The sequence below is a fragment of the Onychostruthus taczanowskii genome, unplaced genomic scaffold (assembly GCF_017590055.1).
Source record: "Onychostruthus taczanowskii isolate IOZ18803 unplaced genomic scaffold, ASM1759005v1 scaffold114, whole genome shotgun sequence".
NCBI classification, from domain to species: domain Eukaryota; kingdom Metazoa; phylum Chordata; class Aves; order Passeriformes; family Passeridae; genus Onychostruthus; species Onychostruthus taczanowskii.
The window spans coordinates 1,549,899-1,576,370 of record NW_024498074.1 but is presented as its reverse complement, the minus strand read 5'-3'; the positions used below and the strand labels follow the sequence as shown (position 1 = coordinate 1,576,370).

Sequence of the window (26,472 nt, the reverse complement as noted above, 5' to 3'; positions counted from 1 at the left end):
CCATCACAGCAATGTGCCATGTGGAATGTCTCTGACTCGCTCCTTCTCACGGAGCAGGGGTCTGTGGGGTGGATCTCAGAGCTCAGCCAGCATCCCAGTGACATGGTCAACAGCCCCACGCAGCTCGGGGCTGTGGGGCTTGCAGGGCTTTCCAGAGCACTCTCCCTGGGGAGAGTTTACCATACAGAGCAGCGATCCAGAGACAGTGCTCTTCATTTTGGACTCTCCTAATTACAGAGTTCCCAGCCACGTTTATTTTTATTTGTTCAAATAGTGCAGTTTGATGAAAGCTCTGGCCTTGAAGGTGAGGATCTAAGCTTTCACTGTGACAGAACAGACGGTTATTCCCCAGTGACTGCAGAGCCTTGCAAGCAGGATCTGCACAATGAAAAGCTGGGCAAAGGGAATTTTGTTGCTGTTAAAAAAAGAAAAAAAGAGTTTCAAGCCATTCTTTTAATATCTTGGAACCTACTGACTGTGTTGAAATCTGGGGGGTAGCAAAGGAAATCCTTATGGTGGATTTGAAGAGATGTGTCCTGGAAGAACTGCGTGTTGGTAAGGGTTGATGGGTCAGTGACCCCAGTACTTTAGAGATGGGCTCAGTGGTGGCTGGAAAGGACCGATGAGGGGTTTTCCCTGCCTGTAGTGAGTTCAAGGGAGGCAGAGGATTGCCATGAGAGGGATGTTGTATTAGATGCTTAGAAGATGCATCATGGTTAAAGGTCTGGGTGTAGTTTTAAGGTGGATAATTAATTTTGTTGTTTTCAGGCCAACGTGCAAATTGCGAAGCAAGGAGGCTCAAGGTTCTCTAGTATCATCATTGCACTAACTGATGGCAAGCTGGACGGTCAGATTCCCCTGTATGCAGAGAAGGAGGTGAGCACGAGCTGGAAATACATGTCGTGCTCTGCAGACTTTGGGTGCTGCCTTGTTGAATAAAAAAAATTGCTTATTTCCTGTTCTATGATGCCACAGGCAAGGAAATCCAGAGAGCTGGGAGCGAGAGTTTACTGTGTCGGTGTCCAGGATTTTGAGCAAGAACAGGTAAGAATAAGACCTTTACTATTAGAGAGTACTAGGCAGTACCTCAACCCAGAGTTTTACAGAGTTGATGTTAAGGAGTACAGAAATTTAATTTTACTTACATTAGGCAGAGTAATGTCTTCTCTGGCTCAGGAATCACACTCAGATGTATACGTAGACATAAATAGAACGTGTGGGTGTCGTGCTCACTGCCAAGGAGACCCGTTGGAAATCCCCTTGTTAACTGGGAGCTGCCAACGGGAGGGTGCAGGCAAGCCCCTCTCACTGGAATGGCAACCAGGTCAGGGTACTGATCGCATGAACAGAGGAGCTGTAGGCAAGATGCAAGCACTGCATACGTAACAGTCTTGGGATAAGGAAAAGAACGTGGGATTCATGTCCTTCACTGGAAAGCTGTTCCAGAGCCGCTGTGTCCCAGTGAACACTGTAGCTACTCCTGTTAGGCCAAAGTGGCTTCAAGGAGAGGTACACAAAGGGCTGCTTCCTGCAGAAGATGCAGAGAAAGAGCTTTTAGTGAGAGAGCAAACGGGGAAGGCAATTCTGGACAGAGGTACAAAACCACTGCCAAGATACAGGCCCTGAAAAGCTTCTTCAGTGTGATGCTTGCCACGATGACTAGCCAGCATTTTGTTAGCTGCAGTTGGCTGTGCTAAGTCCTGCAGTTCTGAAAACTCTTAGTTAGCTGTGAGAGAGCTCTCGAGTTTCCCTCTCTTCACAGAATTGACGAGGGTTGACATCCATTTAAATTTTAAGGGTGTAAAGCACTGTGAGGAATTGAGTTTGTCAGATGATTCATGTGTTTGCATGTGTTTTCTCTCCAAAGCTGGAAAGAATTGCTGACGTGAAAGAGCAAGTCTTCCCTGTCACTGGAGGATTCCAAGCACTTAAGGGGATAATCAATTCTGTGAGTACCTGGCAATAAGTTTTACCTTTCCTCAAGATTAGAGCATACCCCCCAGTCCCACTTCCAGGCAGAGCTGGTTCCTAAGGCAGGAGATGCAGTAGATGCAGTTCTTCGCCGTTACCTTAGAGAGGCAGTTCTGTAAATGAGCGCTGCTTGTGCCTCCTGCAGTTGTTGGTGCTCAGACCCTGTGTAGAATCCAAGGACTCTTCCCGAGGAGAGGGGAGTTCATGTGCAAAGTTTGGGGCATGCTCTGATAGATGACTTGGAAACGTTTGGTCTGGAAAAAATGGAGACTGTTACTCTGGGAGACTTGAGAACAAACAACTGCTTAAAATCTGGGGAATAGGTGCAATTTAGGAACTAACCTTTACTTACAGAGAGAAGCGTTTTAAACCCATGACTTTAACCGCTTGTTATCCCAATAAGTGTTTAGACTCAGTTCCAGTTTTCAGCATGGCGTGACAAACTCCTGTCGGTGAGATGAGGCCATTCAGCTGATTACTGTGGTTCGCAGGAAGGGATCAAAGAGAAACATTTTGGCTGTGACCAGTGGCTTGACACTGTTCCAGCTGTGTGTTAAGACACCTGTGGTTGTCAACACAAAAGTTATTTGTCTCATTTTACACTGAAGGCTGTGTTTTTTATGCAAGGTTAGCAGTGCTGCTGCTGCATGTTGGCAGCACATTGCTTACTGGCAGAAGTCAAAAGCAATAATGAAATCCTTTTTCTGAGAGAGAACCCACTGTCATTCATTTCCCTTTCCTTTTCTTTTTTTTAAATAACAAGAGGATACTACTCACATACAGGATACTACACAGTCATGAATTTATCACTTCCTTTGAGCACTGTGGTTTTTGTGAATGCCGTAATGCAGCAACTTATTTCCCTTGTTACTTAAAATAAGTGTAGTTCCAGAATCTTCCTTGGGCTTTCTAAAAAAAATTAATCCATCTTTTGATGGATTGACATGTGTTCTCCTGAAAAGACAGGGCAGCCAATGTGGCGCTGCCTAAAACCTTTACTATTTAAAATCTCACTCTGTGCCATTTGAAGGACTCTTAGGATTCAGCTATGCTGCTGGTGCAAATGATCCAAGTGCCAGTGCTGGGCTTTTTTATAAGGGCTGGATGTTTAACCCCAGCTGATGACGTGGTGTTTCCAAGGATACTGCTTTGCAAATAAGCATGTCAGGGATAGAGGAGTAAAGGCACTCGTGTTCGGCGTTCCCCCTCCGGAGTGTCACTGACCTGCACATGGGCACTTCTGAGGGCTCAGGGCTCCGCACTCCTCCGATCCTTTCGGGAAGCAGCAGGACTACGGTCAAGTGAGGTTTCTGAGGAGCTCAGCTCAAAGTGTCTGTCATTCAAACACACGGCAGGTTAGTGTAAGCCATAGGGTGTCCCATTACCCAAGGTGGTTTTGGGCAGTCTCTGGCTGCTAGCAGTGCCAGCCTGCTGCATCCATACCTCCCAGAACTTGAAAGCACCTTCACTTCTGTGTCAGCAGGGAGCGAGGCTTTTCTAATAAGATACGCCTGATGGTGTTTGCACAAGCCTCAATCCAGCTGCTTCTGATGCTTAGGAAAAACCTGGCTGTAAAAATCCCAGATTTGGCCAGCTGTAGAACAGGACCAAACACAGAGAACGGCAGCACGCTGTCTCAAGGTAACAGCTTAGCAGTGACCGGAAAAGCCGACTGATGCACACTGTTCTGCAGCTTACATGCAAGGCCTGCTTCTGCAGACTGAGCCCCTGAGTCGGTTCAGGCTTTATTTACAGCCCGGCCACCAGACATGTCAACACTCAGCTTTTCCCACAGAGCATGGATGGAAGTATCCATAGTAGGGTTTCTGCTTGGTCTGGACTTTGTTCCTGTGTGTGTGGGCTTTTTTTGTAGTGCATGTGTGGCGGCAGTATTAATAGGATATTTGGTATGTTAATATAATTAATACTCAATTTTCTTTGCTGGGGTTTGGAGTGATTGTGACAATTAATTCTCATAACATTATAGCACTGATAAATAGATCTAATTGAACATGAAATAGTCACATTTTCCTTTTTAGTCACTATTATAAATTCATTTCAGTTTGCAAGTTAGCTAGCGAATACAGACTCAGAGACACTGATCTGAAGGGGAAAGCTAATTTTGAACCAGATGAAAAGGAGATAGGTCACAAACATACAACAGTATTGCTCAAAGTACAGAGTCAAAGGTGCAGTTGTGAAACCCTCTGTGAATGTTGCTGAACAATTTCTATTCAGAAAAAAACCACTGTCTTCAAAAATGGTAGCAACCCAGCAATTAAAGCCCCTGAGCAAAACTACAGCCCAGAACTGCTGAGTAGGTGATGCAGGAGCCTCTATTACACTGATCTCTCCAGGTATGCGACTGCTTGGCTGCTGTCCTGTTACTCTTGTGCTGTATGACAGGAGAGCTGAGCACTTACTCTGCGTTTGTTAGTGTTAAAAAAAAAAGTGATGATTTCAGCACAGACTATCTGTCATACCTGCTCCTGCAGTTGCTTTCAGTATAAGCAACTACTCCAATTTATTTTCTCTGGACAGATACACAATGTCTATTTAATCATGACCGGGGATTAACATCCAGGACAGTCACAATGAACATTCAGACTAACCTTGGCTTAGATGCCAGAGAGCTTGTGCTGTGTTTTGACATTAGTTCTGATAAAACCCTTGGGAAGTGAGAAGGGTTGATGTACCTCCATGCCATTGTTTCTGCTGAATAACATGCACTACTACACTACTAACTACATCCATCTACACTACTAACATCCACTACTAAAAGTCTGTCCAGACCTGTGAAGAGGGGGCTGCTTTGCAAAGTTTCTGCTCTGCCAGCATTGCTCATACCTGGCTTACAAGGTCATAACTAAACAGCATTGTCAGTGTGAATAAATCTGAGCAAAACTCTAGAGCTTAAAAGCAAAACGCTGAAGGCAAGTTACCGCACTCTGAGGAACAGTCACTGATGGGGTTTGGCTGATTGTTACACGGAGTGTAGCCTTGTGAGCGAGCCAGGACAGGGTGAAGGCTTTGGGAGGGCACAGTTTCTGTCACCATGCAGCAGATCACTACTAGATAAGAAAATGAAACCCTTAATTAAACTGAAGTTCTGCTGATTTGTGAGTGAAAGTTGTCTGGTTGTCTCTGCAGGCAGAATTGGACAAGGCCGGTACCTTGAGAAGTTACATTAAGGGAACTCACTTAAGTAACATTATCAGTGTATGACAGCTCTAAGTAGACAAACACATTTTTATACTGAAGTAAGTTGACAGCACTTAATACAGGAAGTTAAAATATATTTTGTTCTTAGGAAACACCACAAAAACTTACCAGATAAGACTACAGGAACTGATACATGCAGAATTTTACAGGAAGTAGGTCAAAAAAGGGTCAGCTTAGAGTTGTTTTATCTTCCGGTGTTCCAAAATTTCTTAAAAATTCTACCTGAAAATGATTAGAAATAGAATTGGTAATCTCTCCTTCTGCTTGTTCATTTTACAGGTGCTCAGGGGTTTTTTTTGGTTAATTTTACATGGGAAACTCACTGTTAAACATAAATGACTAAAAAAAAAAACCAGATTAAGTCATGTGACTGAGTAGTTGCATTGTAAATTGAAGCAAAATTCTCTCCAAGTTGGCTTAGCCTCTTGGGAAAAAGCCCTGTGCCTCAGCATAAAGCTGTTGGTTTGTCCAGGAAAAGCTGCCAATTGGGATACTCAAGGATCTGCTTCCTGGTGAAGGGTTGACCAGGGGAGAGGAGACCTCAGGGTTTGCAGGGTGCAAGCTCCCAGGCTGACATGGACTGAGACCCACCCAAGGAGTGCACCTGGGACCAGTGAGACCAAACAAAGGGTTAAATGCACACAAGGTCCTTAAAAAAACCTAGGTTCACCCCGTGTCAGACTCTGGCTAAAGGGGTATAAGTAGGGAGTGCTGTAAAAAAATAAATTGCTTGCTATAACAGTATAAATTCTCTCCAGTAAAACTCTGTGGGTGATGGAAAAGTCTGCTCCTGTTGCAAAGAGCAGTCAGCAAAATCCCTCTGGCATTCCAATCCCTTTGGACACCAGTGAAGGGTATCTGTGGAGTATCCTGGGGGTTTCCGTGTCACTCGCTGTGCCTGGCAGCGTGCTGCTGTGTTGCAGTTACACGGCTCGGTGACAGCCAGCGCAGCGGGGCCGCAGGGAGCTGCTGCACACGCACACCGTCGCTACCGCTCCCTCACCGCGCCACCTCTCATCTGAGAGGTGACGCTCACTGCCACCACGCCTGTGCCCCGGTGCTCGGCACACACAGCGGAGAGGGGCCCCGCAGCCTGCTGACAGGACTCGGCGGTGAGCAGACCTGTCCCTGTTTGCCGTACTAACACAAAGTCAGCGGGGAGGGAAGCCCCCATACCGCGTTGGATAGCCAGGTGGTGCCCAGGCAGGGACAAAACCACAGTCTAGCGAGAGGGAGTCAGTTTTGTTGAGGTAGGCAAGAGGTTTTCATGTGAGGAACAATTTTAGCCTTTTTCTTTATAAAACTTACTGCACTGGCTTCCCAAAGACATGCTCCAGCTTCTCTCCATGGATCTGACGCCTTCTTTTCCAGCTGTGCTGTCAGCAGCACTTCCTCAGGCTGACCTGGCTTTGGCACTGGGGGAGGGTGAATTACCCAACTCCCAGGAGCCCAACAGCATCTCCCGCTGGTACTTGCTGTAAGGCAACAGAATTAGTGTTCAGGGAGGGTGGGAAACCTCCCCACTGCCTCAGTGGTTCTCCAGGGTCAGACACCAGAGAACGCTGGTTCCATGTCTCTAACATGGCTGCTCACCAAACTCAGCTGCCCAAATCCAGGGGCCAGGCTGCAGCTCGGGTACTGAGCAGCAATCAGGGACTACATGATTTTCAATAATCCCTGCTGCTGTGCAGCCCCCTCGAGCTCGGCTGCCTCCCTCCACTTCCTTGGGCAGTGTGCTCAGCCTGCTCCCTCCCTTTCCCCAAGTCCTGTCCCTCGACCGTGGATGAAGGGGGGTCAGCCAGCTGACTGGACGCGGTTAAGATTTTTCAAGGCCAAAATCAGCTTAAACGGTTCATTATCAATTATACATCAACTTAATTGGATCATTTCCTGTAGGAAGAAAATATGCTCGGTTTGTGCACTGGGAATCCAGGAAGCAAACTATTAGACCTTTGAGGAGGTGGGGGGAGGAGAAATGCAGCAAGTTATCATTAAAAGAATTATTCTGATTAAATCAGTCATCTTATTTAATCCCCTTGGACGGTCTAATCTTCAAGCTGCACTGGGTGCAAGGTTCAGAACTAACGCTGCGCTATGTTTTCCATGTGATTGAGACTGAGGAGGTAGTTTTGGGAATTACTGCATGTAGTTGTTAAAAGGAATCAATGGCCTGGAATAGAATGCTTTCTGCTCTACCCTTCACTGCCGTGCAGCCCTCAGTTTGACATTCTCTGACATATTACAAACCATATAATGTTCTCCTGGAGCACAGTGAGCTTGATAAGCCAGCACCGGCGCTGACACGACTCCGGTTAGAGTGAGCGTGCCTGTGCCCTGTGATTGGGATGGGACTTGTCAGCCAGCCCTGCACGCCTGGCAGCTCTCTTACATAAGGGATGCTGTACAACTGGCTCCAAAGGAAGCACTCACAGGTCCAAATGAAATCCAGCAGCTCCTTAGTGAGAAGTTTCTTTGAGACAGATTTTTCTTACTTATTAGAAAAAAAAATAAATAGCCCAAACAACTTTTTTTCCTGTTATGGAAAGTAACAGTTTGTCTTGATTCCTAGTTACATTACTTGGTAAAGTAATGGTTTTAGGGTTGTTTTTAGTAATTTGGGGGTAAAGGTTCCGATGCTGTTAAAATACGCATCTCATGACCCACAGTTTTGTCATCTCCATTTGCTTTCCTCAGTGGCTGCCAATGAGGTGCTGCTCAGCCTTGGTGTAATTAGAATATTCTCACTAACCTAACGCCGCGCCAGGCTTCTCTCGGGTGGTGATTTTATGCAAGACCATATGTCTCAGGGATTTTTTTCACTTAGATAGGGGACAGGGTAGCAGCCTTCCCCTTCCCCTCGCTCTTTGTCCACGGCACTGCCAAGCAGTGTCAGGGAGCAGGCTGGGCTTGGCAGCGAGGTGTAGTCACAGGCACAGATGTTTGGCAGCGGAGAAAGGTAGAGCCCATTAGATATTAACTGCTGCAGTTCCTGCTCTGACTTTGTGGGAGAGAAGCACCAAAATGGTGTTTGCTTGAAAAGCATGAGTTTCGTTCCAAGTCACCCTGAATTGATTGCCTTGCGTCTAGTGTGAGGTGGTCCTGCTGCCTCGTGCCTTTCTGCACAGCTCGGTGCTGGGGAGATAAATGACAGAGCTTGCCTGAGCACAGCAGAGGCACATGATGTGAAACCAACGCTAGAAAGAATGAGAGGCTGCACTTTGGAAACTGTTAATTTCAGGGAGTTCAAGCATTAATTGCTGTATGGACAGGCTGGCCTGTCCAGAACCTAAGGTGGGCTGTGAAGGTGCTTCTCACTTAAAAAATCTGATAAAGGTTTCTCCAGTGTAATCACAGAAATCCAGAGCTCTACTTCAATTTCTTTACTCTTGTAACCTACTCTAGATATTTTTTTGTTCAAACCTAATTCTGCCATGTTATGGGGGGGGGGGGGGGGGGGCACAAGTCCTATTTTCATAAAGAAAGCAACAACTCATGAATGAGAAACCTGTAACAATGCCAGCCTACATACAACCTAAATTCTTCATCACCCTCATTTCACACATGTTGATTTTACATTGCCATAAGAGTCACTGAATTCAGCACAAAAAATCCTGCTCAATGCACAGTCAGCATTTCATTCTCTGGAACAAAACCAGTGAGTCCAGCATTGCTTGACTTCTCTTTCCTTTTTACTGTCTTAGCAGTAGTAGCAAAAAAAAAAAGTTTTGAGTTAAAAAGAAAAAAAAGGAAGCAAGCTGACAGTAATACTTCTAAGTGACTCATAGAAAAACAAACCTACATGGAAACACAGGGTAAGCCCAGTCCTGATGCAGCCAGTTGGAAGGAACGAAGCAGAATAGTTTTAGGAACTAAACCAAGCACCTGGGTGAGCTCAACTGGACACAGCTCACCCAGCACCAGCACAGTGCTGCCTTCATCACACATTCCTCTGAGGAGCTCCACAGCCCCGAGCTGGGATGGGGTCCAGAAGGCATTAACTCACCAGAGAATGGCCTCGCTGAGGAGCAGTGTTCCGTAGGCTGGGACAGGTTTCCCCAGCTCTGATCTGAGCTTCTGGAGCCCATCTGCATGCCCTGCTCCTGCCTACCATTTAAATAGCTGCCCCCACACCCAGTGGCATTGCTGAGCAGCTAAACCTGGAGCCCAAAGGTGCAGGCAATTGCTCATCAAGAAAAGGCCCACAGCTGGCAGTCCTTGAGGCTTCGCCTGCATGCACAGATCCAGCTGAGGCACGGAATGCTCAGCATAGATTTAAACACTCTTTATCTTGTTATCAGGGCCCCCTCATCACCTTCCATTACTGCCCCCCACTTGCCATAAATTTATGACACTGACAGTTCGTGTGTTGCAGTGACAAGTACATGAGATAGGTGCTTGCCACTGTGTCCTGAAATACGTATCCTGATGATGCAGCTCTTCATGAGGCTGGTTTTGTGGTTACCTGAGGGAGGAGCTTGGCACAATACAAGAGGAAAGCACATCCTCATGGCAGGTCACACCATGAACAGTGTTTAGTTTCTAGCTCTTTTCATTGAGCTTACAATTTTGCTCACCAGCTGTTCTGTTTGTAGCATTCCTAGAGAAAAATTACAGACCTCACATTTGGGAGGGAGGGAGGAAAGCAAAGGAGTCTCCACAGAAAAGCTACTGCTGCCTGCGGCTCTGAGGCTGCCATGCAGGGTGCTCTCGGGGCCGTGCTGCCATCTCTGGCTTGTGCACACTCTGGCTGGCAGTGTGTCCATGGCCTGCGCTCCAGGGACAGGCTTCGTGTGTCGACCAGGAGATAAAGCTGCAGGGATGTTATCTGTGCACACACCAAGTGTGGAAGCGATCCTGTGGTGCTGTCAGGGGGTTTTGCACAAGTCTTGCCAAGACGAGCTTTTAAAGGTGAACATTTTCTCTTCTTTAGAAACAGGTTCTGGAAATAGCAAGTTGGATGCATTTGCTCTGTTACAGGACATACACTTTACTCAAAGACTCATGCTGCCTTTCCCCAAAATTCACAGCACCCTGATTTGTGGTCAGCTTGTGGTGTGCACTGATGTAAACAGAGGTGCAAGCTTGAATGGATCCACAGGGAGGAAAGGCCACTGGTGGCCCTTGAAATCCTTAATTGTTGAGAGTTGTTAGTGTGCCAAGTCTGACCAGAATGTGTCAGCAGCTGTCTCCTTCCAGCAGTTCCTGGTTATTCTGACCTCTATCCCAGGAAGCAAATGCTTTACACAGCCATAGAGCATTTTCAGTTCTTGAAATCATTATGGTGGTTCAGTGAAGAATCCAGCTGTGATGATGACCTGCCCAAACCCTGTATGCAGTTTTCAGTTCTGGGCAGGAACAGATGCCATGCAAGTTAATGATTTATGGTGCTGCCTGCTGCCAAAAACTTTTGAACTGCATACGGGGCTAAGCAAAACCGAGTGAGGTTGCAAGACAAATTGACACTTAGCGTATTTTGTTAATTGTCTCTGTATGGTTGGGCTGCTCATGGCTTGTTACTAGTGCATTGTTCTCACAATTTCATGGAACACAACCTTCATTAGAGTCCTGGAAGGGAAAGTTGTTGTTTGTGTAACACTGTGCCGCCTGGTACAGCTCTGTTCCACAGCATGTGCTGAGGGAATGGCAGGCTAAATACTGAAAAAACTGCAGGAGCCATCCTGCTTTCCTGTTAAACACTGAGAACTTGTAAGAGGCAGCAGTGATGTTGAAAAAAAGAGTCCAGGAGAGCCAGGCCTGGTCTGTGACAGGCTAAAGAGGTCCTGGAAGATCCACAAAGCACATTTTCCACAAGAAGAAATGTTGCATAAAGCAGGGGAAAGATCTCTCTGGCAAGGCAGAATTGATAAACAGAAGTGGAGTTTGCAAAGACCATTAGCAGTGGGGAGCTTGATGTCAGCCTGTTAGTTGTCTGCCTCTGTGCAGCGTGCTGCAGGGACATCTGCCCTTTCAGTGCTGATGTCAGAATTTGGGTGTGGGGTGTTTCTGCAGCTCGGGTCTGACAACACCCCAGTGAGCGGTCAGTTCAGACACCTGCAGGTCAGAAACAGGCAGTGTCTCTCCAGCAGCTCTGCTGGGAGGAAATGCATTAGTAACGACAAAAATGGGAGTCCACTGCTTTAGAAATGGTGAACTGAAGTTTCTGTGAGCCTTCAGGAACCTTCTAGTGGGAAGCACGTAGAAAGCCACGAGGACAGATATGGATTTTAAGTACTCCTTAACAATCAGGAAAGTCTGGGAAAAATGCACTAGGTGAAAAGTGAGGCACATGGAAAAGCTGATAAAGCTTTTGGTAACGGGTAAGTGGACCTGATAAATGAACTTCCTACAACTGTTTTAGGAAGACTTAGGTGTGCTTACTTGTAAGCCACTGAAATAGCCTGGAGACAGGTGGTTTAAAGCTCCACAGCCCCAGCTGTTGTGGCTGTGGTGTTCCCAGAGAAGCTGGGCAGCCCAGCAGCTGACTGACAACAACCCTTTCAGCAAAGAAGAGCTTGTTAGGGCAGGTAGGACCCAAGGTGTGCCAGTGAGTTTGCATCAAGGGCGAGTTGGCTTGTGAGTGCCCCTGGGTATCTTGGATGCTTCTCTTCTGGTACCTTCTGCTCTCAGTAGTGTCCTGAAATGATCAACTTGCTTTACTGAGAGATGCTATAGGAACTGCACAGGGTCCACTCAAGAGCCATAAGAAGGGATTTCACTGAAGGGGTGGGAGGCTGCCCTGCATGCATCCATCGCTGCGCAGCAGTGCCTGGCAGCAGAGTCAGCATGGAGCACAAGCTGCATTTGTGCCACTGGTTCTTGTGCTGGCTGCTCTAAGAGCTGGCTCTGAAAAGCCCCAGGGTTTAAAACATAAGATCCTTGCTTGCTGCTGCTGCTGTATGGCAGCAATGTAACAAGTCCTGAACACGGAGAAGCTACAGACCCATTTCCTGAGCAGTCTGTTGTGCTGCTGTTGAACACGTGGATGTTTGGGGCATGGATTCCATGTCTCATTTTTGAACAGTCCAAGAGACTGACTGCCTCAGAACAGAACTCCACTGCCTTCTCCTGCCCCAGCAGCCACACCTTTGTTAGCTGCTCACAGCTGTGGTCACTTTACCTGATAGACTGTGCTCCAGCTGGCACCGTTCCCGCACTGCACAGGTCGCCTCAGAAGGGAAGAACTCCCTCTAGTCTTAGCACAGCTCTCCACTGCTGAAGCTGCAAGACAGCAGGACAAAGGCTGACAGGTTTTTGCTCTGTTTTGCTCTTGGGTTTGTGGGGATTTGGTTCTCTCTGGTAAAGCCAGCACTGGGAGGAAGGGGAGGGCAGGGAATGAGAGAAAAGCCTTTGTGAGCCTGGGAGCAGAGTCCTATATTTGGTGTGGACCTCTGGAGGCAAAGTGGATGACATCAATTCTCAGAATCTCTCCTTGCATGCTGTTAAAATGTGGCAATTTGTCTTATTTGAATTTATTTTATGTCAGCAGAGTGCTTAACTGTCCTATCCAAGGATGGCCTTATAGAGTTATTATTTCAACTTTTCTTGTGGGCAGTAGGTTTCTAAATAATGAATTTGCAGTGTCTTGGATTATCCTGAACTGGAAAAGAGGGAGCACTGTATAGATTTTTGTGGAGTTTGTTTTGCCCTTGCTGACTTTGCAGCCCAGGTTTCCATAGCAGGATAGTTTAAAGTTAGTTTTACATTCTAAAGGACAGGGGTGTGAAGGCATGTTAAATAACGCACATAGATCATAAGGAAAAACGGGTAAGATGCCTTCGCTTCATTTCTCCCCAGGGGGAAAAAACTTTCTATTGGAGTGCACTGTGCTGGCTGGAAGGAATAGCTTGCGTGGAAAGGGAAAAAAGATGAAAACAGACAGGAAAGAGTGAGTGGGAACAATTAAAGGTGTCAAGTTTCTGTACCTTCTTCTAAGCCATGCAAATACGTTCATTTCCCCCACACATGAAAGCACATGCAGCAGTTGCTGTATTGAAAATATTCTCAGTTTCCCGTGGTGGTGGCAGAATCCTGATGAGCCAAACCGTACACAGGGCTGGTGCTCAGGACAGCTCGTGGGCTTGGACCCTGCAGAGAGCGTGATGGCTTCTGTTCAGCTTTGGGGAAACTCAGTTCTGAGCAGTGTTTCAGTGTTGCTGAGAGGGACTGTTAAGGAGAACCCAGAACCTAAGCAGAGGTTAAGCAAAGAACTATATTTGTGTGCTTCTGATTGGCTCCACCTGAATCCAGTTAGTCCTTGACGAGGTTTGATGTCTGATTTTTAAGCAAGCTTGATCCTTGAGGAGAGGAGCTTCTGGGGACACGGCCCATTTCTCTACCATTATCCTTATTTGAAGGATGGAAAACAACCGGACAAACTTACAAACCCAAATTTTAGTAGTTTCAGAGGCTTTTTCACCCCACTATAAGCTTTGTTTGAGGGGGGCGGAATGGTAGAATTAGGCCTCCACCCTTGCAAAGAGAGAGTCTCTAAACAGTGCAGCTTGCTTAAGCTAAGCAAAGGATGGCAGTAATAAAAATTATGAGAAATTATTGTCAAAGCAGTTATTTCTACGATCAGTATTAGCATCTGGAATTTTCTGCTTTAGCCAAGAGCATGCATGAAAATGGATTCCACGCAGGAGATCAGTGTATTCTGACCCCTATATTGAAATTTGCTTTTGTTCATGATTTGTGACCATTTTATCTACACTGTATTTCAGCTCAGTTTGGGTTATTGTGTCTGCCCCCCCGGTTTGTTCTGAAATCCAAAGGTGGTTAAATATATCCAAGTAGGTTTTTTCCTGATTTATATTGCATTTGGAATCACAGTGTTAGAAAATGCACCCTGGGATGTAATGAAACTAGAGAACCACTGCTTTGCAAGGGAACTCAGGTCCTGTCCCAGACTGTCTTCCCCTCTCCCCAGGCTCCAGGTCATATCATTGACCCTTTCTCAGACACTGGGCAAATGGAGCCAGGAGAGGGGCTGGAAGGTTCTCCCTCTAAAAGCAAAAACAAAATTACTGAATTCTGTGCCACCTGCTGGATCTGGACTTCACAGAAAGCTGGCCTCTAGTCTCAGCTTCACTTGAGCTATTTGTCTGACTCTTCAGTGAAAACAACTGAACATGCTGTTGCAGCAAAGGAGTAAAATGCTATACAAAATATTCCCCAGCCCCCAAACCAGCCAGGGATAACTTCTCTCCACACTGCAATAGGAATCAAAAGGCTGAAGCCCTTTTTTGGAAACAAGATCCTTGGCTAATAGGAACTGCTTGGCTTGCACTGAACTCCAGGCTACATTCTTTCCTAAGATCTCTGTTGCTGTGTCTCATCCAAACGCACGCGCCTGCGACGTCTCTATTCTTTAAAATACCACTTAATATTTAACACGGGTTTTAAAGCACTAAAAAATTAATTTGTGCTCAACAGTTTGTGGGGAGAGAGACAATATGGGAAGTGTTCAGTGAGGCAAGATGCTCTCTTCCTTGGAGCTTGGCGTGCTTCTTGTCAGAGCAGTGCCTACGTGATTGTTTCTGCTGGGCCTGGATGTGTAGCAACATGAACCACCGGGAAACATCACAGAGTGCAAGGAATCCTACTGAGAGGAAGGCAGGAGTTAAGAGCAAGACAGAGGGACATGGCTAGGAAGTCAGGGCAGCTCAGCAGCAGGCGTACACCTGGCAAGTGGAGCTAGAGAGGGGACAGTAACAGGACTCTCTGCTGTGCACGTGATGCAGGGACCTGAACTGATGCCACGGAATGTTTCCGAATGCCTGCTGAAAATACCCCTTGGAAGAGGAGAGCTGGAGTGAGATGCCTGTCCAGCGGCAGGCAGCGCAGTCAGGAACGCCGCTGTCGCTGTGCCTCTCCGCGCAGGGCAAGGCGCCGGCACGCGCAGTAACGCGCGCTCGGCTCGAGCAGGCTTCCTTGGTGGAGGACTGCTCTTGCCTGGGTTAGGTTTTGGATCAGGCTCCTTGTGATTAATTCTTGCCCTAAACACTAGGATTGGGGTTCATGGAAAATCAGCATAGCGATCTGGACATCATTATATTTTAAAGGCTCTCCGGAGTTTAACAAACTAATCCTAGCCTTAGGAACTCCTAGACTTGACTGTGCAGGAGCTGCTCATGCTCCAGGCAATGTCCTGCAAAGTCAGACTTAGCAAACCAAACCTGTAGCTGTATGTGCATTCTAGGGAAAAGCATTTGTTTTAAACTAAGATTGCTCATTGAAATAGTGCTATGGAACCTATTTGTGACTATTTGTTTCCTCCTTTCCAATAGGTTTTGAAACAATCGTGCACTGAGATTTTATATTTGGAGCCATCCAGTGTCTGTGTAGGAGGTAAGGTTGTATAACTTTAATATACTATACAATTATTATGGAACTGTGGTTTCCCCCTATTTTATCCAAAGGAAAACTGCATGTCTCCAGAATAAAGCATCTCTAACTTAAGTCCTCAAGAAGTTAGAGAAACGTGAGATTTCTCTGTTGCCTTCTTGTTCTCCTCAGAGGAGCTGACCACCAGGGCCTGCTTTCTTAGCTTGGGTAATGCACATGGAAGTTGGAGAGCATTTACCCACCCCTCTCCCCTGAGTGTGATCTGCACTTGTGTCAGATCTGCCTCAAAATCTGTGGAGTGTGAGAACAAAGCACATGACTGCATTTTTGGGCAGCAAGAGAAATAGATTAATTAAATAGAAGAGTTGCACAGAATTTTAAGGCCTTGTCTTCTTTCTAAGCGTCATAATCCACACACAGTTGGAGATCAATCAAAATAAGGTAGTTGCAAAACGTTCCTTGGATATTTTTGTTAAAATGTGGATGCTCTGGATGAAGTCAGTGGCCCTGGTTAAAAAAAACTGTTTTCACTCCTCCTCTGCACAGCTCACAGATAGCGTGGCCCTTAGGCAGCTTGCAGAGAAGTAGTACTAAGGAGAAATGTTTTCTTCATCTGGTACTTCAAGTGAGCCTGATCTGGGTTTGGGGAGTCTTGTTCTAAGTCCCCTACTTCTCATTCACTGAGAAACTGTGTCTTACTACGCAGCTGAGCCCTGGATCATGTTGATAGCCTGAATCTGCTTCCAGTTTCAGAGGGCTGTCTCAATAAAGATTTGTGAGCAAATCTTGCCTTTGCTGATTTATAAGGAGAATCCAGCACAAGGGCTCAGGAAAAAAGGAGATCTCACTAAGTTGGAAGCATTGCTATGTTGTGCTTTGTTTATCACAGCCTAAATGAGATTGCCGTGGCCTAAGTGTAACTTAGTGCAGTTTGGTGATTTTGTGTGTTTGCTTTCCCCTCCAGAGGAGTTCCAGGTTGTCCTCAGAGGAAGCGGCTTAACCCTTGGTGGGAGAAACGACAGCGTGACTTGTACCTATCAAGTGAACGGAACAACAATCCGTAAGTGCAGGTGTTTGCCCTCGTCTGCCTGTGTAGTCCTGTAGTTAGCTCATGAAAACTCAGAGAGAAAATAGCAAAAAGGAGGAGAGCTCGGAGGATTAGTAAAGGGAGGAAGGTTGTTTCACACTCTGCTCAGTGGTTTCAATGTGCTATCAGGTGCCTTTAGCTGTGAGCAGTGTTGGCAGCCCCCTTGCTGCAGGCATTAGCATGGTGAGAACTCTTTGGCTCCTGACGTTTGGGCAAGCACATGTTTGCTGAGGAACCAGCCCGTGGCTGCAGTGTACTGACTGAGGTCCCTTTCTGCACGATAATCCTGGCCAAGACATCCCACTGCAATTCCCAGAGGCACTTACCTTGTTTTTTGCAAGGTCTCTGCCGGTCCTGGGTGGTGTGCCAGGTGTGCTGTGGGTTTCAGGGGCAGGTCAGTCCTCCTCCTGCAACAGCATAGAAAAAGGCCAGGTCAGAGCAGTGGTCTGTTTGTCATGGTCCATGAGCTCTGTCTGCCCAGCATCAGGGCTTGCTGCAGCCACAGCACAAAGCAATTCTGTTTCAGATGGTAACCATGACACCTGGTACTGGTACTTTGCTCTAGCTTATATGTGAGTTTGCTTTTTCTATCCAGAAGCTCAAATGGATGGCTAGGATAAGTACATCCAACTTCTAGATCTAAACAGAATTCCACAGAAGGCAGCTAGACTGGAAAAAAAATAAAAAAAAAGAAGTTCAAGGAAAAACTACAACTGATTTTTTCCCTGCCTAGTGTCTGATTTATGTATTAGCCTGTCTTAAATTCCTGCACAATCAAATTTGTGTTTCCAGTGCAGTGTCTTCATTAGCCTGGAAACTGTATATACTGCAGTGGGCTGCCAGTTTCTCCTGCCTGTTAAATACCTACAATAATTTGGCAGTATAACAGGGTAACCCAGTAGTTCTGGATGCAGGCAGCCTGTGTAAGTCAATTCCGCTTGTATAAATTTCCCTTCAGTTTCCATTACAATTGTCACCTCTGCTTCCCATTGCCCACAAATACTTGCTACCATCTGATGTGAGAATTGCCAACTACAGCTCTGGGCTGCTTGTTTTTTCTTGGCTTCTGAAAGGGGTGTGCTGAAGCACATGAGGGTAGGGGAATGGCACAGTGATGTATTGATTATAAAAACACAATCTGCTCTATGGGGTCTTGCCAGGGCCTTTACATCCCCCCGGTCCAGTTCACGTCTTCAGCAATGGACAACAGCGAGCGGCTGGGGACTAGCACAGGCAGAAAGCAGGGGCATTTCAAGTGGTCCTTCCCCCAGTACATGGGGTCATTCTCCACAGCTCTGTGCTGGATTCTGGCTGCCTGCTTCAGAGGACGCCTAAAGGGGGCCAGTGGAGCCAGGATGAGCAGGAAGACAGGGGGGGCGCTTGGAGCAGCAGCAGGAGGAAGGAGATGGTCCCAAGGGAAGGACAGGCATCCCCGTGTCATTGCAGTCCCCTCTACAGAAGACTGGCAGAACCCTCAGTATGTGAGGGCACTTGGGTGAGGATCTGCTGGTGTTGGAGTTCCCCTCACTGAGAGCCTGGCCTCTCTTTGGGACCAGCCTCTGAGCACACCCTTACTGTGTCAGCGCCCCTGCTTTTAAAGGATGCATTTGGCATCTTTCTCCTTCTGCATTTATAAAGAACCATTACCAAATGCTAGAAAGGAAACCTGCCAAATGGAGCTGTGGGATAGAAAAATAATCTATGAAACATACCATTAAGACAAAAACATATGGCAATGTGCTAATCCCTCTTCCCCACCTCACAACTAGCCCCAAATCTAGGCCAAGCAGTCAGTGCAGATTATAGCACATATGAAAAGCTCATTTATGCCAACAGCTCCTCCTTCAGCTGCCCCTGAACTGCTTGTCTGTCTGCCTGTTCCTGAAATGCAGGACAGAATCATCTCCAAGTTGATCTGGCAGATCACTTTCTGCTCTCACCCCACAGTCAGGAAACAGTCCTTGCACAGAAATGATTAGTCCTGCAGTGGGGAAGTTCGGGCTGATGGGTCTGCACAGAGGAACTGAATTTCCCCCTGAAAAATCCTAGCTGAATTTAGCAGGCACATGAGGCAAAAAAGCTCCATCCTCCCCTCCTCACATCTGCAGAACAGCAATGCTGTACTGGACACAAGGCTCTACAAATAAGTGCTTTGTGTGCTCTAGAGATAGGTGCTTTCTAAGTGAAAGAGGTTTGCAAATCACACAGACTCAAAAGCAGAAGAAACACTGGAGAAAAACACATTCAAGTCACAGCTAATAAAACAGTCCTGCAATGCAACGCACAGGGATGGAACCAACTAGAAACAAACCTTCATCTTCCAACTACCAGGAAACTGCTAATAGTGTTCTCACTCTCCACAAAGATGGTGTCAGTTCTGGGAAGTGTTCTCTCTGGAAGAGCACGAGCTGACTCGAGTAGCTCCAATAAGCACTGTAACCTGGGCTCACCTGGCACTTACAGCCAGCTCTGGGGCTCTGTGTTCTTACCCTGGGCCTGCCTTGCTGCCAGTTTCAGCCAGGACAGACCAGCAAGGAGCATGGGAACGGAGGGACCTCACAGCAGCACGGCTGCTCACATGGCAGCTCCTCACCTGAGCTGCACAGCATAGTAAGCTCACGTGATTTTTGTTTTTCAGATGAAAGGCCTAAAACAGTACAGTCTGATTTTTTGCTCTGCCCTGCACCGATCCTGTACAAAAGCGGCCAGTAAGTACTGAACCAAATGCCAGCCCATGTTTTGCTGGAATTTGGCACCATTATAGCTGACCTTAACTGGGAGGGGTTTGGCTGAAGGCAATATTATGTTGCTTTTACAGGGGGTGGTTTGTTGTTGCATTTTTTCCCCCATTCTTGTGTTATTTCCCTGGTGTATATGCCAGATTTGGAGTGGACTTTGAGTAGTCATCTGTGACCAAACCCATTTGGACAGTGCCTTAAAAATGAATATTCAGCCAGTTTATGAAATACTGAAAAGATCTGGCTTGTCATAACTTCTATGCAGATTAGCTGTTTTAACAGGGCATAATATGCTCTTGTCCAGATCCTCTTCAGGCCCACTGTTAGAGAGATGACATTACCACTGACACTTACAAGCTATTATTAAAATTAGGTGTCAGGACACGTACCCCTGCTCCACACATGCTGATCCAATGAGTTAACAGCTCCAGCACTGGGGCTAAACTGCAGCTCTGGCCTTATTCTCAGTGTCACCAGCCAGGGCTGCACATTACTTCTGGCCCTTGGAGAACTAATCCTTCCCTCCTCCTCTCCAACTCAAAGGTGCCTCAGGGCCTTATGATCACTTGGACTTCACTGTGCACATTTCTGAAGACCCTAAGCTAATCTGAAATCAGAAAACTGCACATCAGATCTGGGTGCTGTGGGAGGGCCAAGGCTTTGGCTGTTTGTCAAGTAGTTATTCCCAGAGACTTACTAGGCGTGAGGCTAATGCTGATCCAATAGGAAGCACAGCAGTTCTGCACTGGCCTTTATGTGTGGCAGTTCAGGAGCTGAAGAGGTAAGCACGTTGTATAGATGACTGGTCTGTAGCTATATTTCTGACTTGAGCAACAGTCAGCCGCCCCAGTTGTGCTGCCAGATGGAGAGCAAAGCTCCAGAGGCACATCTGGTTTGTGTGTGGAACAGCAGGCTGGGGGAGGGAAGCTGGAAAGAAGGAAGAACGTTCAGTGCTTGACCCCAGTGGGGCGGCTCGGGCCAGAGGGTTTGCCTCCTGAGCTGTGTCATGGCTGGCAGGGACAACCAGCACGGAGCAGAGCTGCATGCAGCGCAGAGGGAGGGTGAGGGATTCAGTACCGATGCGTTTCCTGATGTTGCTTTTCACATGGCTGTGTGACAAACACGTCTTGTGCCACGTGCAGCAGGGTGTCAGATCCCTGTGCATCCCTCAGCGCAGCAGCTCTGCAGCTTCTGGCTCAGCTGAAACCAGTCAGCACCACCACAGCTGTAAGGGAACTGATTTTGTCATCAGGACAATGTCAGTCAGTTGGGTTCAAACCCCTGTTCCCCAGGCCAGGTATTTCAGTGCACTTACTGCACAACAGAAGGGCAGTAGCAACTACATACACTCCCAGTACAAAGCATACATTACATACAGTCCCAGTATGAAGCTCCCTAAAAGCTGATGCTGTAAAGGCTTTTCCACACACAGCTTGTCCCAGAGTACGTAATCAGCCAGTTCTGCCAAAGGCATGTGAAGTGCATGGCACATTGGTATAGGTTAAAGCTGTGCAAGTTAGTTGCACATGCTGCATTTTCCCTTGCACTGTGGAGTGGTACTGAACCAGACAGCTGCCACCCTGGAACTGCAGTGTGGAACTGCACCTGAGCACAATACAGTCGGAGTTCTACAGGATCACAGGAAAACACCTTTTCCCAAGTTACCTTGTGAAACACAGTTCCCTGACATCCTATTGAAGGAGTTGGAGCTCTGGCCCAGAGCTGAGCAGTTTACTGTGCACAAGACTGACAGCTATGAAAGATATGTACGTACTTGAACTCTTAACTTCCCATTGGCACAGCCTAGACTAGTGCTGGATATCTCCCAGTAATTCCTCATGTAGTGGAGCTAATATTAGTCACTAATGTAGCAACAACTGCTCTGTTCTTTTCTAGTGCTCTTTTGGGTGGAATAAAGGGAACACAAGCAGCCTAAGTTACCTTGCTGTGTGACTTCTAAACTCACAGTTTAGTTTCTGGGTGAACAGTCAAGACTCATGTAACAGGTTTCATAGTATCTTTTCCTAATCAGAGACACTTCTTGTTGCCTGATGATGTCACATGCAGAGCAATACTAAGCTGTGTGAAATAGAGAAAATGACAAAGTATTCAGGATGTTGTGTTGGTGAGCCCCTGCTCTCCTGGAATTTGGCCATGGCGTGTTTCTGCTTCCTTCCCAGCTGTTGGCTGCATTGAGTCTGGAGCTTCCCAAGTGCCAGCTGTAGATTAAACCAAGCATTTTTTTCAGTCTGCTTTTCCACAGTACCCTGTAGCAGATGGATGTATCATCCTTAGGTTGGGTGACAACATGACTGTGCTGCCTGTGCCATTTAAAATCCCTTCTTGTCATGCTGCTTCTAAAGTGCAAAATTCCATAGTCTGCTTACAAACCCAGCCCACTTACAAGGCTCCTGATCAGCTAACAGCTGACAGTTATTCACGATTTTCACACAAGCAACCCATGCCATATAAAACAAGTTACGAATTTGAAATAAAGCAGAAAGGGAAAGTACACATACACCTGGCAGGAAGGTGAGGAGGCTAACCCAGGTTGAATTGCTTTGGGAGATCACCTATGCACTGTGGTGGCAAGTGTAACAACACAATCAACCTGGTTAGTAAACAGGACTCTGATACTGCTGCACTGCCCATTTAAAAGTCACATTTTGAGGGTCTCAGAATATTAGAGAAAATCACTTCCCCTTTTTAGCAGAGACTTGGATTTGTTGTCCTGCCACAGCTCGAGAGCATCAAACCAAGCCAGAGGCAGCTGTGACCTCTCCATTCCTGTACATATTCCTGTTGTCACTGTGCCTCGGAAGGCAGTCAGAGCCCTTGTCTCTTTCAAGAGACTACTAGTGATCACTGGCCCTGAACACTAGTACAGGAAAAACAGTGATATTTTACAAGTCTGCATTCCTTGCTAGTTTCACTTCTGCCCTCTCACTGCCCAAGTTCTGTGAGTTTGCATTCAGAGCAATCTGTCTGTAGGCTTGGCTTCACCTGCAGCTGGCTTCTGCTCTGGTCAGCCTTTGGTGAAACCCCCTGTGCCCTGCATGGAACACCAGTGGGAAAACAGCATTTCTCACACTGCCTGAACACGTACAAATTGGCTTTTATTAGGTGAGTGCATGACAGTAACTACAGTTCAAACTAGCACAAGGAAACATTGCTTTACTGAAATGCTTCTACTGAATAGTTGTGTGACTACTACTTATGTCAGTCTATTTAAACTCTCATTTCTCACTAGAATATCGCAGTAACGTTTAGGATCTTGACGGTGCCTGCTGCAAACATCCAGTCTTGTGCAGACTCTCCTCTAAGTCAGGCAGGAAAGGATGGATGTAGGCCAGGCAGTGGATTATTCAAACTGAACCAACAGGTTGAGGAATTGTCATTGTTCTTAAAATAGTCCAGGGAACTACAGAAGGCTGTTTTTTCATGCAGCTGCAGTGCTGGCCAGCTTCCATCTTTGTGTGTCCTGCACTTGAACTCAGGTTTTGCTAGGACAGAAGAATGCAGCGTCCTTCTCCTTGGGCTCAGAACCTTAAGGAATAACAGAGCCAAAAAAGGAAAATCCCAGCCTAAACCTGAGTGTAAGTGAAACTTCTCTCACAGGTGACCAGCTTGCATGCCAAGGTGGAACAGTGCACACTGCTGCTATTAGTGACCTTATTTGCCCTCTATTCAAATGCTGCTGTCTTCAGCTTCCATTTATGGCTTCATACATCCTGTCCAACACAAACAGCTGGTGGCACTTAACGAGCAAAGATTCAATAGGAATTATTTGCTGGGTGGTAGAAAGGAAAATGACCACTCTATTGCCAAATTCTTGGTTACCTGCAGTTTCCAAAGAGCTGATGGAGTCTGGGGCAGCTCACTTGGCACAAAGCACACAGCAATGCAGGAGGTAATCTGTTACCCATCACGTGCCTCACATTCAGCTCTAGGGGCTCTAGGATTTCTGGGTGCAACATGTTTCCATGGCAGTGGAACAGGGGTACCTTGAATCTTGCTTTCCATTTTCTAAGTGTCATTTTTATTAATACCAGCACCAGCTGTAGGGGAAGAGCATGGACACATGAAAGCAAACAGACACAGAGAAGATGAATGGATTGCGGGCTCCATCCTTCAGATTACCTCACTGGGTTTCTAGACAGCTGTCCCTTTGGAGAGCAGCTGGAAGGTGCTCTCCAGAGTGGTTGTCATGGAAGGCTCCTATCCAGGGATCCTGACTGCTCCCACTACCCAAAGATAGATCCTCTTCTGCCATGACTCCATTCACTGCTGCCTGTGACCTGGGAGCCAGGAACTGACCAGCTGCTTTTGTGTCTTGCATTTTGGGGAACCAGAGCCCATTCCCTTGGGACAGTGGTGGTCCCAAATTCTTGGTGCAGGCAGGATGCCAAGCAAGCACTTGCACCTCCAGGCACATACCCAGTACACACAGCAGCAGGGAAGCCAGTCTTTGCACATTTGATTTAACTACTCCAAGGAATAATTTTTTCCACTGTTACTTCTCTTTTCTTCCCCATCAGCTGCAGCCACTTAAGTCTTGCTGCTTCCTCCCCTGTGCCACTGTGCTGGCAGCATGGATAGGCACTCACCTGTGCACTCCAGCATTCATTAGGACCCTGTGAACCCCTTTCACACATTTATTTCTTGCTGCAGCTCCTTTGTGGAATTTGTAGTTTTCCCCTCCTGTTTCCTGTGCTTGATAAAGTCACTCAGGAAGTAAAAGCAGTGTTGAAGAAGTGATTGTAAGGTGACTGATAGTGAATATGTTTGCCTAATTAACTTGTGGCTAATAATTCTAAGCCATTAAGTAGCTAGTTAGTACATGCCTCGAATAAACACATCTGGTGCTTCCCTGAGCGGAGGTTGTGGCTGTGTGTGGGTGACAGATGTGCTGTTTCCCCAGCGCTCCCTTTTCCATGCCGAGCAGCACGGCAGTGCCGCAGCCGGAGCCAGGCAGCCTCGCAGCAGCTGCGCGCTCCCCGAGCGGCCCCAGGGACTTGTGCCTCCTCTCCCCAGCTGCCCAGACACTGCAGCCTGCTCTGGTGCCTCAGAGCCGGCATGCAGCTCCAAGGAACACCCTTCTCCATAGCTTAGGGACTCCTGCCTTCTGGGCTGGAAGGCAGCAGGAAGAGGGGATAAAGTGTCAAGCCACCCAAGGAGCAGAGAGTTCAGAATTCCATAGCCCTGCAGATTGATCTCTTGCTGAACAGCGGGCATTGGGAATGGTCACGCCTTGCTGTGTCACTGCCTGGAACTGCTAGGCTGGACTTGGAACAACCTTCCAGGGAGGGAAGGACAAAAGCCTTCTCCTTCCTATGGACAGTTACTTCCTAGGCTGGCAGGGCTCATAACACTCATCAGTCTTAGAAGAGAGAACAGCTAGGATCAGCTCCATGCAGGAGAGCCCCTTTCTTCCACCGAGGCTCTTGGCTGGCTTTTCAGGTCTTGGCTTTTTGTGGTGGGGCTGTTTAAACTTGGGTGTTTTCCAGACAGAGGAAGGAGTTATGGCAATGAAATAAACAAACAGCAGAATATTTTGCAAGAGGCTAATTTGCCAGAAATTACATCTTAAAAGTGAGACTTAAGTTCTAAGTTACCAAGGGGCAAGGTTTATTCCTAGTTCTGAGGGCACATGAAACCTGCTTACACTGTAACTGCCCCATGATGTCCCGCACAAGCTGTCATTAGAGCTAGAGCTGCAGGCCCAGCCCATGACCTCTGTTTTGTCAGACACCAACAATAGCACAGCTGCCCCTGCCTGGCTGGGATCTCAGACCTGCCATTTGGCACGAGGAACAGAGCAAATTGGATAAATACACATAAACACATTGGGAAGGGAGGGAAAACAGAACAGAATGAACCAGAGCAGCAACCCACAACTTGTTTGATAGGGATGATTTAAGTAGGCATATGGTATAGTTAAATGTGCTTTCAAAAACATTGGCCTGATTCTTCAAGCAAACACAAAATAAATATCTGAATAGCATGCGAGCCGATCCGGCACCATTAGTGCTCTCAGAGGACACACTCGAGTGCTCGGGCCGACACGCTGACATTCCCGCACCAAGTCAGTGCCTCATGTTCGCATGGCACAGCGGTATCTCCCTCACACTGCAAGCAGGCCACGAGCTCCCAATGACTCCTGACCTAGCAGCCAGTGCCACACCTTGCTGGCCCGTTGTTGGCAGAACGGCCCAGCCACACCTCTCACAGCTGGATTCATCCAGCAGTCCCACTGCCCTCACACATACCCAACTCTGGAACTCTCCGGGTGCTCACCTGACACCCCTCTGCAACATTTGGTTACTTGGTACCTAGGCACACCTGCAGGTTACACCTCACCTGTGGCTCACTGTGCTCTACCAGATGGACAAACAGACAACAGCAGTAACCTGAGACAGTCTATCTTATCACAAAGTCCACACTCACACTTTAAAGATGCCCCTGACAACCCCCCCCAGGTGTTTCTCCCACAGAAGCTGTCCACAAGTACTGAAGTACACAAATCCCCGTGATTTCCAGTGCACACAGGTACACGCACATGTCATCACCTGTTTAGTCAGACAAGCCCAGAACTTGGTCCTGCTCATGTGCAAAACACCCCTTTGCCTGTCTGAACAAGTGCTGAGAAAGGTGTGCAGAAATTATGAGTTTTCTGATAACATGGAAGTGAGCAGCTGAAAACCAGAGGGAGGAGAGCTGTTGCTTACTATGACTACCTTTACTACTGTTATTTTTGTTTTGTCACTTTTTCTTCCTCTGCTGAAAAAGGTAAAAATTTAGAAAAGCTGTTGTCAGCAAAGGCAGACAAAGTGTTTGCAAGCTGCAGCTCAGTCTCACATGTCTTTCAGGGTCACTCAAGAAAGGATTAATATGCTGTGGCTGTGTTGAGCATTTCTGTTCTCTCTCTAACTGACACTGATCTCTTTCTGTAGTGCTGTTCACTAAGTAGCCTTAGCACAGCCTTTGTGGCAATGCAGACAGAGGTGTCATTTGGCCACAGAGCTGAATTACTCACTAAGGTAAGGGGCAGTGCTTGTGCTGAGTGCTGAGCCACTCGAGAGCTTGGCAGCTGGTGTCAGCATGCAAGTG

The 26,472-nt window shown here is 47.1% G+C and overlaps 1 protein-coding gene across 1 annotated transcript in view; it reads left to right on the top strand.

Moving 5' to 3' along the window:
* Positions 1–26,472, top strand: part of ANTXR2 (ANTXR cell adhesion molecule 2) — a 77,477-nt gene that overhangs the window by 8,646 nt on the left and 42,359 nt on the right. Inside the window, exons 5-10 of the mRNA XM_041427420.1 lie at positions 769–876; positions 976–1,044; positions 1,868–1,948; positions 15,480–15,540; positions 16,502–16,597; positions 19,263–19,332. Coding sequence (XP_041283354.1) covers positions 769–876; positions 976–1,044; positions 1,868–1,948; positions 15,480–15,540; positions 16,502–16,597; positions 19,263–19,332 — 485 coding nt within the window. The remainder of the gene's footprint in view (positions 1–768; positions 877–975; positions 1,045–1,867; positions 1,949–15,479; positions 15,541–16,501; positions 16,598–19,262; positions 19,333–26,472) is intronic.